Source organism: Otolemur garnettii, unplaced genomic scaffold (genome assembly GCF_000181295.1).
Source record: "Otolemur garnettii isolate 467f Iridium unplaced genomic scaffold, OtoGar3 scaffold00039, whole genome shotgun sequence".
NCBI classification, from domain to species: domain Eukaryota; kingdom Metazoa; phylum Chordata; class Mammalia; order Primates; family Galagidae; genus Otolemur; species Otolemur garnettii.
The window spans coordinates 12,742,873-12,756,513 of NW_003852434.1; the positions used below are offsets into that span (position 1 = coordinate 12,742,873).

At 41.2% G+C, this 13,641-nt stretch overlaps 1 protein-coding gene across 3 annotated transcripts in view; it reads right to left on the reverse strand.

The window, feature by feature from the left end:
- The window catches only part of USO1 (USO1 vesicle transport factor), a 75,956-nt gene that overhangs the window by 25,747 nt on the left and 36,568 nt on the right, over positions 1 to 13,641 (reverse strand). For all 3 annotated transcript variants that reach the window (XM_012805343.2, XM_003790073.3, XM_023513375.1), the window contains 3 exons: positions 12,774 to 12,894; positions 5,562 to 5,740; positions 823 to 963 (listed from right to left, as the gene is read on the reverse strand). In XM_012805343.2, coding sequence (XP_012660797.1) covers positions 823 to 963; positions 5,562 to 5,740; positions 12,774 to 12,894 — 441 coding nt within the window. The remainder of the gene's footprint in view (positions 1 to 822; positions 964 to 5,561; positions 5,741 to 12,773; positions 12,895 to 13,641) is intronic.

Consider the following 13,641-nt stretch of genomic DNA (forward strand, 5'->3'; position numbering starts at 1 on the left):
ACAAAGTAATTAATTATGGGGTGACATGAGGAAGTAGTATTTTTTTTTTACTTTTAATGAACATGTGTTAATTTGAGAAAAATAAAAACAATTAAATAAACTAAATTTCTTTTCTTCCAACTAAGTTCTTTTTCTTATAGGCAAGAAACAGAAAATGCCATCCATCAAGGAAAAAGAATTTACTATTCAATGAACCTACTTGTTCAGTTAGACTAAGTCACTATGTTCTCAAAAATCAAAACATAAATCATACTGTACATTCCAGATGAATACAATAAAAATGACAAATCTTCTCGATGGATCTGTTAAGCTTTAACATTATTTAGAGCCAGGTGGGGTGACTCACACCTGTAATCCTAGCACTTTGGGAGGCTGAGGTGGGTGGACTGCTTGAGCTCGGGAGCTGGAGACCAGCCAAGACCCTGTCCTGTAAAAAAAATAGCTGGACATTGTGGTGGACGCCTGTAATCCCAGCTACTTAAGAAGCTGAGGCAAGAGAATCCCTTGAACCTAAGAGTTTGAGGTTGCTGTGAGCTATGTAATGCCACAGCACTCTACTGAGGGCAACAAAGTGAGACTCTGTCTCAAAAAACCAACACAACACAAAACAAAACTTTATATACCATAACATTTGAAGAATGAGAATATCTTTGGGAATCGATACCATGAACAATATGCTTATTGTATTTTAATAAGATCAGTAAAGAATTTAATATTAAAAAAATGTTAGCCATCAAATTACTGTTTTTTCTTCAGCCAATATCTAACGCCTCCTAGGACTTCTGATTTCGACCTCCACAGAGCAGACATGACTCGGCTCACCTCAGTCAGGATATCCGCAGGCACCCCAGTAGCCATCAGGATGGTGCACAGCTGCTGCAGCAGCCCACACTGAAACATGGCTTTCTGGCAGCTGCTGGTAGCACCAGGAGGGTTGTTGGGAGATACCAATACACGAACAAGCTATAAAAGAAAGAAAAAACAAAGTCTGTCTTTTAAAGATAAGAAAAGGCTATAGGAAAATCTGACCTATGTGAATTAGAAAGTCTATGTGGGCTCGGCGCCTGTGGCTCAAGAGGCTAAGGCGCCAGCCACATACACCTAAGGTGGCGGGTTCAAATCCCCAGCCCGGGCTGCCAAAGAACAATGATGGCTGCAACCCCAAAATGGCCAGGCGTTGTGGCGGGTGCCTGTAGTCCCAGCTACTTGGGAGGCTGAGGCAGGAGACTCGCTTGAGCCCAGGAGTTGGAGGTTGCTGTGAGCTGTGATGCCATGGCACTCTACCCAGGGGGATAGCTTGAGGCTCCGTCTCAAAAAAAAAAAAAAAAAAAAGAAAGTCTATGTGAAGAACCCCCTTTCCTGGCTCGGCGCCCGTAGCATAGTGGTAATGGTGCCACCACATACACCAAAGGTGGTGGGTTCGAATCCACCTAGGGCAGCTAAACAACTGCAACAACAAAAAATAGCCGGGTGTTGTGGCAGGTGTCTGCAGTCCCAGCTACTTGGGAGACTGAGGCAAGAGAATTGCTTAAGCCCAAGAGTTGGAGGGTGCTGTGAGCTGTGACGTCACAGCACTCTACTGAGGGTGACATAGTGAGACTCTGTCTCAAAAAAAGAGAAAAGAACCTCATCTCCTGCTGAGCTAGATCTAGGAGTTTCTTTTTTCCTCTGTGTTTACCTGGCAACAGTTCTGTTACAGGACATACTACATTACGCTATTTCCTTAAGGTTGTCTCCTTTCGGTGACATTCCCAGAGAGTGGAAACTGCCTTGGTCATTTTGTATCCCCAACAAGCACAGTATTTATAAATGAGCAAGTTAGAGGCTGGCAGATTTCTTATCAAAGGATGAACCACATAATAACAGCAGGTCTGAAAAAGGAACAGCGTAGTGTGTAATAAATTCCCTCTAAACTGGAAATATTTAAAGAGGCTGAAACAACAGAGATATGGTGGAAGATTCATGTGTTAGGCAAAAGGTTGATCTTGTTGACTGCTGGTGCCAATTAAATCTCTACCACTCTATGGTTCCTCTGAACCTGAGATTTTAAACCATGAAAAAGTCATCCTACACAACTATTTAGCATACTTACTAGTATGGCCCATTTTACATGTAGTTTGTATCTTAAAACTAGTTACATGTATATGTATGTACAAAATCTTACACACATGTATTAAGATCAAATGTAGTATTTATAATACTTTGTTAATGACAAAGCTCTGTACAAATGTTACCCACATTTTATGATAGACACACAGAAGCGACTGATGTTATCAGAGACGAAAACGATTTTATCACTACAGTGGGCACATACCATGCATCATAGATTGTGACCTCACTAAGAATGGGGAAATTTTATACGGGAGCAGATAAATATTAAAAAAATAGTTTGAAAAGTGTTATTTTTATTGTTGGTGAATAAAGAGGTGACCAGAAATCAGTAAAATTTGAGAAAAACCTCAATCAGCAGTTAAGTCAGTAAGTAATGATAAAACCGATGTCTGGCTTAGCAGACATTCTCAAAGATGCTGACTGATAACTGACATCACTGAAGAGAGGCTTCCAAGTTACATCGCTGCAATCCTGGGACTTTTCTAGTCAGACTTCTCATGATTTTTTTTTAACCCCCTTCATTTATTTCCCTGCTACTTCCACTATTTTTCTTTCTTTCTTCTCTTTTTCCTTTTCTACCTTCTTCTCTTCTCTTTTCCCTTTTCTGAATATTTAAAGGAAGTATCAAGCAATACACATGTATCATTTCTCTCCTAAGTAATTCTGTCTCCAACTAGTAAGGATTTCTGCCTTGGTAGAAATGTGCTCTCCCTATGTTGCCCAGGCTCTTAAAATCCTGGCCTCAAGCAATCCTTCCAGCCTCAGCCTCCCAAAGTGTTGCAGTTACAGGCATGGCTCACCATGCCCAGCCTGATGTGGATTTTTGAAAACATAATCATTATGCCATTATTTAAAAAAAAAAAGGGGAATTTTTTTTCTACCATCGAACAGGACTTGAATATCTTTACTGATGATCAGTAAAGAAAAAAGAACTATGAAATTGCTAGATGACAGAGCAGTAGGGAGCACGGTGAAGAGGGAAGGCTTATGAGGATAAGATAAAGGAAGACAGATCCAATAACAACATGCAAATACGGAACGTAGTAACACAAGGGATGGACTTCTTTTGCTCCAAAGAGCAAAACTAGGAGAAATTTGTAGATGTTACATAAAGATAATTTTGATTTAATATATAGATTAATCCTAATAATCAACACTCTCCTACAAGGAAAAAGATTATCTCCTAAGGTAATGAGCTTTCTGAGAGTCACCAGCAATACTGTCCAACCATGGCATAGAAGGGGTTCCTGTAGGGACAGGAAGGAGAGTTTGTCATAAAAAATATGTAGTTCCATGAAAAATTTAAAATTATTTTATGCCTAAAAACTTTTTCAAAGGATGTTTCCCCTAAATTTAACCGTGACAGTAACTGTCGTGATGAATAATTCCAATTAGGACAGGAAAACAATATCCAAACAGGAAAACAATAACGTATTTTCATTTGGTGTATAATAGTCAACTTGAAATACAAGCAACCCTAAATAAAACTATAAAGAATGAATACTCTTAAGAGGTGGAATAGTGGAATATAACCTGTGACCTGTAAAGTCATAAATGAATCAACTACTCAAGGGTAGAAAATATATTAAAATGAATTAAACACAATTCCTTTGCTTGGAATTCAGGGTCTTCAAGACTGATAAAGAGAGAAAAGCTTTATTAAGTTAGGAAACACTAGTTCTTTATACACTTTTTTTTTTTTTTTTTTGGAGACAGAGCGTGAAGCTGTCCCCCTGGGTAGAGTGCCATAGCATCATAGCTCACAGCAACCTCCAACTCCTGGGCTCAAGCAAGTCTCCTGCCTCAGTCTCCCAAGTAGCTGGGACCACAGGTGCTCGCCACAACGCCCGGCTATTTTTTGGTTGCAACCATCATTGTTGTTTGGCAGGCCTGGGCTGGATTCGAACCCGCCACCTTAGGTATATGTGGCTAGCACCTTAGCCACTTGAGCCACAGGAATCGAGCCAACTTTTTTAAAGCAAAGAATACTTAAAGAACCAACTCAGTATATAACTATAATATTGTATTATTGAGGACTCTATGACCATATTCTATAAAATACTTCTGTAACAGTTTTAATCATGTTCTAAATATAGTAACTACATAATTTCTAATCCAAAGTGGGCTGCTTTTCTCGTGAAAGAAGATATGATTAGTAATTGCAAAATGAATAATATACCAGCAAACCAGACCATGATGCCACAATAATTATCAATCACTCCTATGTAGGCAACTTTCAGGGCAAGGAACGACATTCAGACTCTTAATTTACTAGAGATTAGCCATTTAGCTTTAAGGTGTACAACAGCAGAGACACAGGTGCAATCCAGAGACATTCAAAGACCCAAAAGAATTACTAGAGAATTATTAAGTGGGGAGGCTGGTATTAACTTAAGGGTTTGGAGAAGGGGAATTCAATAAAGGAACAAATGAGTGAAATAATTCAAAGAACTTTAAAATTTTTTCTGATGAGGAAATCATTTGGGATCCTACTGTCCTCGCTTTTATTATCACCACTAAGCTTTTACCATAAAGCTTTAATAAAATCACAGGTAAGACCAGGCATGGTTGCTCACGCCTGTAATCCTACCACTTTGGGAGGTCAACGGGGGAGGATCACTTGAGGCCAGGAGCTCAAGACCAGCCTGTGCAACATAGCAAGACCCCCATCTCCACAGAAAATAGGAAATTAAGTGGGTATGGTGGGGTGTAACTATAGTACCAGCTACTCAGGAGGCTGAGGCAGAAGGATCATTTGAGCCAAGAGTTTGAGGCTGTAGTGAGCTATAACGATGCCACTGCACTCTAGCCAAGGCAACAGAGTGAGGAAGGGAGGGAGGAAAGGAGGAAGAGAGAGAAAGAGAGAGGCGGGAGAGAGAGAGAGAAAGAAAGAAAGAAAGAAAGAAAGGAAGGAAGGAATAAATCAATCACAGGTAATCTGTCAACTTAATTTGTACTGTACTTAAAACTCAGGACCATTAATTTGGGGGAGCAGGGACATTATCATTCCTTTCCTAGTACCCAAGGCCTAGCTCTCAGTAAATGTTTACTGAATGAATGCTCATTATTCACCATTTATGAATGCTCAAAAAATATTTCACCTAGGTGAAAAAGGGAGATTTTAAAAATTTACAACCACAATATAACCTATTATTCCCTAAAGCAAAATCCATCAGAAAACTACATCTCTGCTTTTGCTTTAAAATAATACAGCAAAGTAAGAGAGAATAAGAGATAAAACCAAACTGCAAGATGTTAATAACTGTCAACACTGAGTAGGTGGGTGGGATCTCTCTAAGAATAACTCAAATCTCCATGTTTAAAGAGTGTTTTTAAGCCCACCGGAAACCAACGGAATGTCCTGGATTTATCAAATACAAGCAATATTCTTTTCTTCAAAAAGATCAATGTCAAAATTCTTCTCACATTCACGTCTAAGGACAGTATACCTGTAGCATCAGATGTAGATTGGTCACTTTCTGTGCAGACCAGCCAGAATTGTCATCTCCAACTTCAAACCAAGGTTTCATACGCTGAATATATGAGCCTTCTTTAAAAAAATTTTGATTGGAATTGTTGTTTTTTAACAAGTTTTGAAGCAAAATCAAACAATCTTCTACTACTATCCCTGGGGAAAGAATGTAAAATCCAAGTGTTAAGGCTGATAAAACCTGACAGAAAATTGAATTCTCAAACATTTAAAAGAAGACAAATCTCCACGCTCAGCATCTCTTCTGCATGGGAAGGCAGATGGCCTGCTCCGACGGCGTTTCCTTAACCCTTGTGAACCAACCTTTGCTAGCTTCGAACTTTCCTTCTGCAACTTCCTCACCTTTCTCTGCCTCCACAGAATTGAAAAGAGTTGGGGTCTTGCTCTGGATTAGATTTTGGATAAGGAAATGTTGTGGTTTTGTCTTCTAACCAGATCACTAAAACTTTTTATCAGTGATAAGAGTATTTCACTTTCTTCTTTCTTTTTTCCCAATCCAAAATAATTTGCCATGACCAGGCACAGTGGTTCATGCCTATAATCCTCATACTCTGGGAGGCTAAGGTAGGTGGACTGCTTGAGCTCAGGAGTCCAAGACTAGCCTGAGCAAGAGCAAGACTCCATCTGTACTAAAAATATAAAAACTACCCAGGTGTCATGGTGGGCACCTGCAGTCTCAGCTACTCCAGAGGCTGAGACATGAGGATCACTTGACCCAAGAGTTTGAGGTTGCCGTGAACTGTGATGCCATGGTACTCTACTCAGGGCAATACAGTTAAGACTCCGTCTCAAAATAAAAAATAATTCACAGGCGGCGCCTGTGGCTCAAGGGAGTAGGGCGCTGGCCCCATATGCCGGAGGTGTCGGATTTAAACCCAGCCCCGGCTGAAAACTGCAAAAAAAAAAAAAAATCGCCTTATGTCTTGCTTTCTTATCATTTGTGTGTTCAATGAGCAGCACTTTTAAGTTCTGTCAAGACTTCTCCTTCGCATTCACAACTTAGCTGTTTGGCACAAAAGGCCTAGCTTTCCACCTATCTCAGCTTTTGATACTCCTTCCTCACCAAATTTAATCATTTCTAGTTTGCAGTATACAGGGAGAAATGTGTGACTTTTCCTTTTACTTGAACACTTAAGAGGCTGTTGTAGGGTTATTAATTAATTAGCCTAATTGCAGTATTGTGTCTCTGGGAAGAGGGAGCCCAAGGGAAGGCAGAGACTTGAGGGAGAAAATGGAACAGTCAGAACAAAAACATTTATGCTTAAGTTTGCTGTCTTGAATGGGTGCAAAGTAGCATCAGAGATCACTCACTGATCTCTAAAACAGACACAGTGATAATGAAAAGTTTGAAATACTGTGAGAACAACCAAAACGTGACACAGAGACATGAAGTGAGCACGTGCTGTTAGAGAAATGGAGCCAGCAGACCTACTCAATGCCGCGTTGATACAAACCTTCAATTTGTGAAAACAATGCAGCACACGGTAAGTGCGGTAAGTAAGGTATGCCTGTACTCTCCTCCTCCCCTGCTGTGTGGACACTTGCTACAACTCACAAATGAGTACTGATGCACTGTTACGGAAGTCCACGGTTAAGCTTAGAGTTTGCTTTCTGTGCTGTGAAACTCTAAGAGCTTTGACAAATGTATAATCTCCTGTATCTACCATTATAGTATCACACCGAATAATTTCACTACCCTAAAAATCCCCTGTTCTCTTTTATTTATCCTTTTGTCCTCTACATCCTAAATCCCTGGAAACTAGTGATCTATATACTTTTACTGTCTCGAGGGTTTTACCTGTTCCCAAGTTTCAGACAGGGTTGACCCTCGGCTGACATGGGCTTGAACTGCACAGGTCCACTTATGTTCGGATCTCCTTTGGCCTCTGCCACTCCTGAAACAGCAAGGCCAGCCCTTCCTCCTCCTCAGCCCAGTGTGAAGACAATCAGGGCAAAGACCTTTATTATAGCCCGTTTCCATTTCATCAATAGTAAATACATTTCTTCTTCCCTGTGATTTTTTAAAATAATATTTTCTTTTCTCTAGCTCACTTTATTTTAAGAATACAGAACAGAAAACATATAAAATATGTATTGACCATGTTATTGGTAAGGCTCCTAGTAAACCTTAGCTATTGTAGTTGTGGTTTTGGAAAGTCAAAAGTTCCACGTGGCTTTTCTCCTGTGCCAGGGTGTGGTCCCCTTAACTCCCTTAACTGTGCACTGTCCAGCATCGACTGCAGTTGGAATCATACATTAGGTAGCATTTTCAGACTGGCTCATTTCACTCAGCAATATGCATTTAAGGTTCCCTCATGTCTGTTCAGGGTTTGACAACTTTTTTTTTTGGCTAAATGATATTCCACTGTAAGGATGGTATGGTTTACTTATTCATTCAAATACTAAAGCAGTAGTCCCCAACCTTTTTGGCACAAGGGACCGGTTTCAAAGAACATGATTTTTCCAACAGCAAAGGGAACAGGGGGGTGGGGGTGGGCTCAGGATGATTCAAGTACATTATATCTCCAGCTCAGATCATCAGGCATGAGATTCGCACAAGGAGCCACAGCCTAGATCCCTCACGTGTGCTCCTGTGAGAATCTGATGCTGTCACTGATCTGAAGGAGGCGGAGCTCAGGGGCAATGTGAAACAATGAGGAGCAGCTGCAAACAGAGATAAAGCTTCGCTCAGCCGCTCACCTTATGTTGTATGGCCGGGTTCCCAGCAGGCCCTGACCAGTACTAGCTCATAGCCCTGAGGCTGGGGTCCTCAGTACTAAAGGACATTCTGATTGCTTCCAAGTTTAGGCAATTATGAATTAAAGCTGCTATAAACATTCATGTGCATGTTTTTGTGTGGACATAATTCTGAAACTAATTTGGGAAAATATCAAGGAGTATGATTGTTGGATCATATGAGACCTGACAATTAAGTTTGCGAACTTGTCCTAGAAAAGTGCTACAGACATCATTGCTGACTAAGATTATGGTTATCTCTGAAGTACTCCCCTTGGTAAGCTATGCACTGATGCCAGCACCTAGTCCACCCTTCCTTCAAAGCAATTCTGGAATTCTTTTTCTGGAATGATCATCAAAGCTGTCATCATATTACCCTTGATATCCTGAATGTCATCAAAATGTCTTCCTTTACTATTTCCTTTATCTTTGGGTAAAGGAAAAAGTCATTGAGTGCCAGGTCAGGCAAATCCAAGGATATTCCAATACAAGTTAAAAACTCCCTCACAGCTACTGCTGTGTGAGCTGGTGCATTGTCCTGATGCAGAGTCATGAGTTCTTGACCAAGATTCAGTTAAGATTTTCTGAACTATCTTTCTATTAATGTTTACTTGGTCTGCTGTGTTTCCCACAGTCAGCTGACAATTTTGATAGATAATTCAGTGAATTTTTGCAACAATTCATCAGTGATACTTTTGACAAATAGAACCAGAAATGTATGAAATGTATGTTTGTTGCTTTAATTCAAGCTGTGACACTCTCCTGACAGCCCACAAAAACATGCAAGGACAATGAACGCCACTCAGCAAGACACCCCAGGTTGACACGAACACAGCTGTGAGACACTGATATATCAAGGTTATGAACCCTGACTAAGTTATCTGTACAGTGCTGTCAATGTACGAGCATGGTGGCAAGTTCACAAACGTCAATTGTCAGACCTTGTGTGGTAACACCTTATCTCTGTAAGGAACCGTCAGACTGTTTTCCAGAGTGGTTTCATCATGTGCATTCCCATCAGCAGGGAGAAGGTTTCTGTAGCTGTCTACCCTCAACAGCCCTTAGTGCTGCCAGTGTTCTTTTGATTTTCCTCATCCTAACAGGTGTGTAATGATATCACTGTTTTAATTTGCAGCTAACATCATGTAATCTTGAGCATCTTTTCATATGCTTATATTTGTTGGTTGTATATCTTCTTTAGTGAGATGTCTATTCAGATCTTCTGGCCATTTTAAAATTGAGTTGTTTTCTAATTGCTGAGTTTTAAGAGTTCTTGGAATATTTTGGATAGAGGTCTTTCAGATACATGTTTTGCAATATTTTCTCTAAGTTTTTTCATTCTCTTGAGTGTCTTCTGCAGGGCATACATGCTTAATTTTTTTTTTTTTTTAAAACAGAGTCTCACTCTGTCACCCACAGTAGAGTGCTGTGCTGTCACAGCTCACAGCAACCTCCAACTCTTTGCCTCAGCCTCCTGAGTAGCTGGGACTACAGGTGCCTGCCACAGCACCTGGCTATTTTTTGTTGTAGTTGCCACTGCTGTTTTAGCTGACTGGGGCTGGGTCCAAACCCACCACCCTTGGCATATGGGGCCAGCACCCCTCCCGCTGAGCCACAGGTGCCCCTCTAATTTATTTCATGAATCATGTTTTCATGATTATGTCACCATCATCATTGTATCGAAGAGTCAATTGTTTTATTCAAAAACCATGTTACTTGCACTAGTTATTAATTAAATATGACAAACTACCAAATATAAGTGTGAAAACAGTTATTCTTAAGAAAACTAAATTTAAGTCTTTGGCAAAACTCAATGAGAACAAGTCATTAAAAATAACTATTAAGGGCCAGGCACAGTGGCTCTCACCTGTAATCCTAGCACTCTGGGAGGCTGCAGCGGGTGGCTCACCTGAGTTTAGGAGTTCAAGATCAGCCTGATAAACAGTGAGACTCTGTCTCTATTAAAAATAGAAAAACTAGCTGGGCATTGTGGTGGGTGCCTATAGTTCCAGCTACTCGGGGAGGCTGAGGCAAAAGAATCACTTCAGCCCAGGAGTTAGAGGTTGCTGTGAGCTGTGACACCACAGCACTCTACCGAAGGTAACAGAGTGAGACTCTATTTAAAAAAAAAAAAAAAAAACTCCCAAAACTGAAATCAACTGTTAAGGATGGATAATATGATTCTAAAAGATAAGGTAAAGAAAGTAGTTGTAAAACCTAGAAGGCTCCCACACTTCATTTTGAAAAAACCAAAATGCAAATTCTATACAATGTACATAAGGAAAATGCTAGAAAACTCTAATCAGCAGACGCATCTTCCAAGAACAAGTTCTGGCTCTAACTGAAAAGATCAATGTACACTTTTATTTGCTACTTTTAACTTGAAATATATATATATATATATTTTTTGAGACAGAGCCTCAAGCTGTCCCCCTGGGTAGAGTGCCATGGCATTACAGCTCACAGCAACCTCCAACTCCTGGGCTCAAGCGAGTCTCCTGCCTCCGCCTCCCAAGTAGCTGGGACCACAGGCGCCCGCCACAACGCCCTGCTATTTTTTGGTTGCAGCCGTCATTGTTGTTTGGCGGGTCCGGGCTGGGGATTCGAACCCGCCACCTTAGGTGTACGCGGCTGGCACCTTAGCCGGCTGAGCTATAGGCGCCAAGCCCTAACTTGAAATATTGAAGGTAACCAGTCATCTGTCCTGATTCCAGGCTTCCTCTCCTCCTGCTGTGAACCACACAGACCCTCAGCTCTGGAGGAGGAACCACTACATCCATGTCTTACGCAGGACCAGGACCATAAACCTCCGTTAAGTAAGGTCTGCTCTCAGAAGGAGCGGAAGGGTCTGGAGGAAAAAGCATGTTAAAGCCCTCCCTATAACTGGCAGGCCTTCCTCCCAGGCTCTAGTGGACCCTGGAGCCTCAAAGGCCACTATCACTTATAAAGAGCCATTGAAACTTGTCTCAGCAACCCTGGAGATCAGCTAGTTTCCCCTCTCCTCAAAACCCCATTTTCCTCAGTCACCTCCTGAAGTCCACTCCTCTCTAGTCAGCTTTCCCATTGCTGCATCTTGCAATGCTTCGTGTTTCCTCTCCCCACCTCATCTCCTTTCAAACCCTTTCATGATCCTATTTCAAACTCTCAAATGTTGGTTGATAAATGCTGCTGTGAAAGCAGTTCATGCTCTCAATCCTGTGCACTGGGCAGTCACGATGTGAACTCTATGCTCCTCTAGGCAGACTACTTTCCAGAGACCATAGTTCCTCTACCCTCTCACATAAAAAAGTTCCTCTATCCTCTCATACAAAAACCCCTGCTCCCTTGAGAATGAGGCTATCCAGCTGTACCATCTCTCACTATTCTCACTGTAGTTATGTAACAAATTCATGGTCACTGCTCTTTGTTCACTGAAAACATCACAGACAGCTCTTCTGTGAGGTCTTCTTTAAGTGCTGCTGTAGTCTTCACTTTAATTTCAACAACAACCCATTTAACACCTAGTCCCAGTTCCTTTGCCTCACCTTTTTTTTTTTTTGAGACAGAGCCTCAAGCTGTCCCCCTGGGTCGAGTGCCATGGCATCACAGCTCACAGCAACCTCCAACTCCTGGGCTGGATTCGAACCCACCACCTCAGGTGTATGTGGCTGGCGCCTTAGCCACTTGAGCCACAGGCGCTGAGCCTGCCTCACCTTCAGTAACAATCCTCACCCTCTTAGTACAACCTCTTATCTCTGTGGCTCAGGTATTCTCAACTTATCTGTTCCGTGAATTTCCTGAGAATTTCAACCCTTTAACCAGACACCTTTTTCCCTTTTTAGAAGCTCCTCCTTTCCCTATCCAGCTTAGATTGTATAGATCTTCACTTCTTCCGCTCTACAGATAATGTTCAGTTCTCCTGCCTCCTTGTCTTCTTAGAGCGCCTTCCTTTCCACATGTGTCCCTAGGCAGCTGAATTCTACTGGGGGTGGGGGAGCAGCTCATACTGCTGTGAAGTCATGATGGACACCTTCATAGGTCCTTACCCCTGACTATCCAATTACAGTAGTTAATGCCTCTCCTAGTCTCCAAAAGGTGACTTCTAACTTTCTCCACTAACTCTCAGCTGTGTCCTCCCTCTTCACTTTCAGCATCTGGCTTGGCCAAATCTGCAAAAGGGCCTCCATATTAACCCATGCCTTCAGAAAAACAGGGAAGATGTGACAATGCAGTATTTGAAGAGATATAGCTGTGATTTTCCAGAAATGATCAAAGACATCAATCTAGATTGCAGAAGCCTAATAAAATACCAAACAGGACAAATGAAAGGCTGTCCACACTCAGCACGCTGCAGTGAAAGGAGGCAGAGCCTGAAGTGTGAGTTCCAACTTCTCCTCCAGTCATGTTCTCTAATAAGTACAAAAGCAATCTTTTCACAAATCTCTTCATACTATACCTCCATCACTGTTCCCCTCCTCTGTAATAATGTCCAGCAGTCTCTCAAAGGCATTTTCAAAAGCAACAATTTTCTGGATTGCTCCATTGCTTCTTGTTAGCGCCTGTAGTAGCAGGACACCCTTACAGAGGAAGAAAGACAGTGTTTAGTGGAGTACAGCATTGACAACACATTTTAAAATCACAGAAGTTTCATAAGTCAACTCCTTTACTTTACATATAGGGAGAACAAGCACAGAAAAGTTAAGCAAACTTCCTAAGGTTGTAGACTTCTCAAGGACAGGTCTAGACTAGAATCCATGTCTAACAGTTCCTAACTCACTTCTCTTTTCCCAATACAAAAGAAAGATACAACAATTCTTCCATATTCATCAATTATTACCTAGCTTTCACTGTAGCTTAAGAGAGCTGACCATAATTAGATCTGCCTTGGGAATGACAATTTACATGCCTCATAAGAGTAATAATGGAAAGGCTGTTTTTCAATGTGAACCAACAAATATTGTCACCTTCTATGAGAGAAAGTTCAGAAATCCTTGTAAATATCTAGCCCCCAAATTCCCAAAACTTGATTCTAAAACAAAAGGAAAAGGAAGAAAATTCATGGCTTATGACTAGTACACCCAGCACAAGACAGTTCACAGCAGTCTTTGCATCATCTAGTTTTCCTAGCTCCTGTGAAGCTAGATTTAGTTCATTTAGTTTGCAATCTCTTTATCATTCACTGCTATTCATTTTTGCGTACTTTTGTATCAATCAAGTATGAGCCCCTAAGCATGACATAACACCACGATGGTAAACGAGACAGCAAATATTTTGTGTAAAAAGCACAGATAGTACTTGACAGGAAGAAGAATAGCAAATAGGTC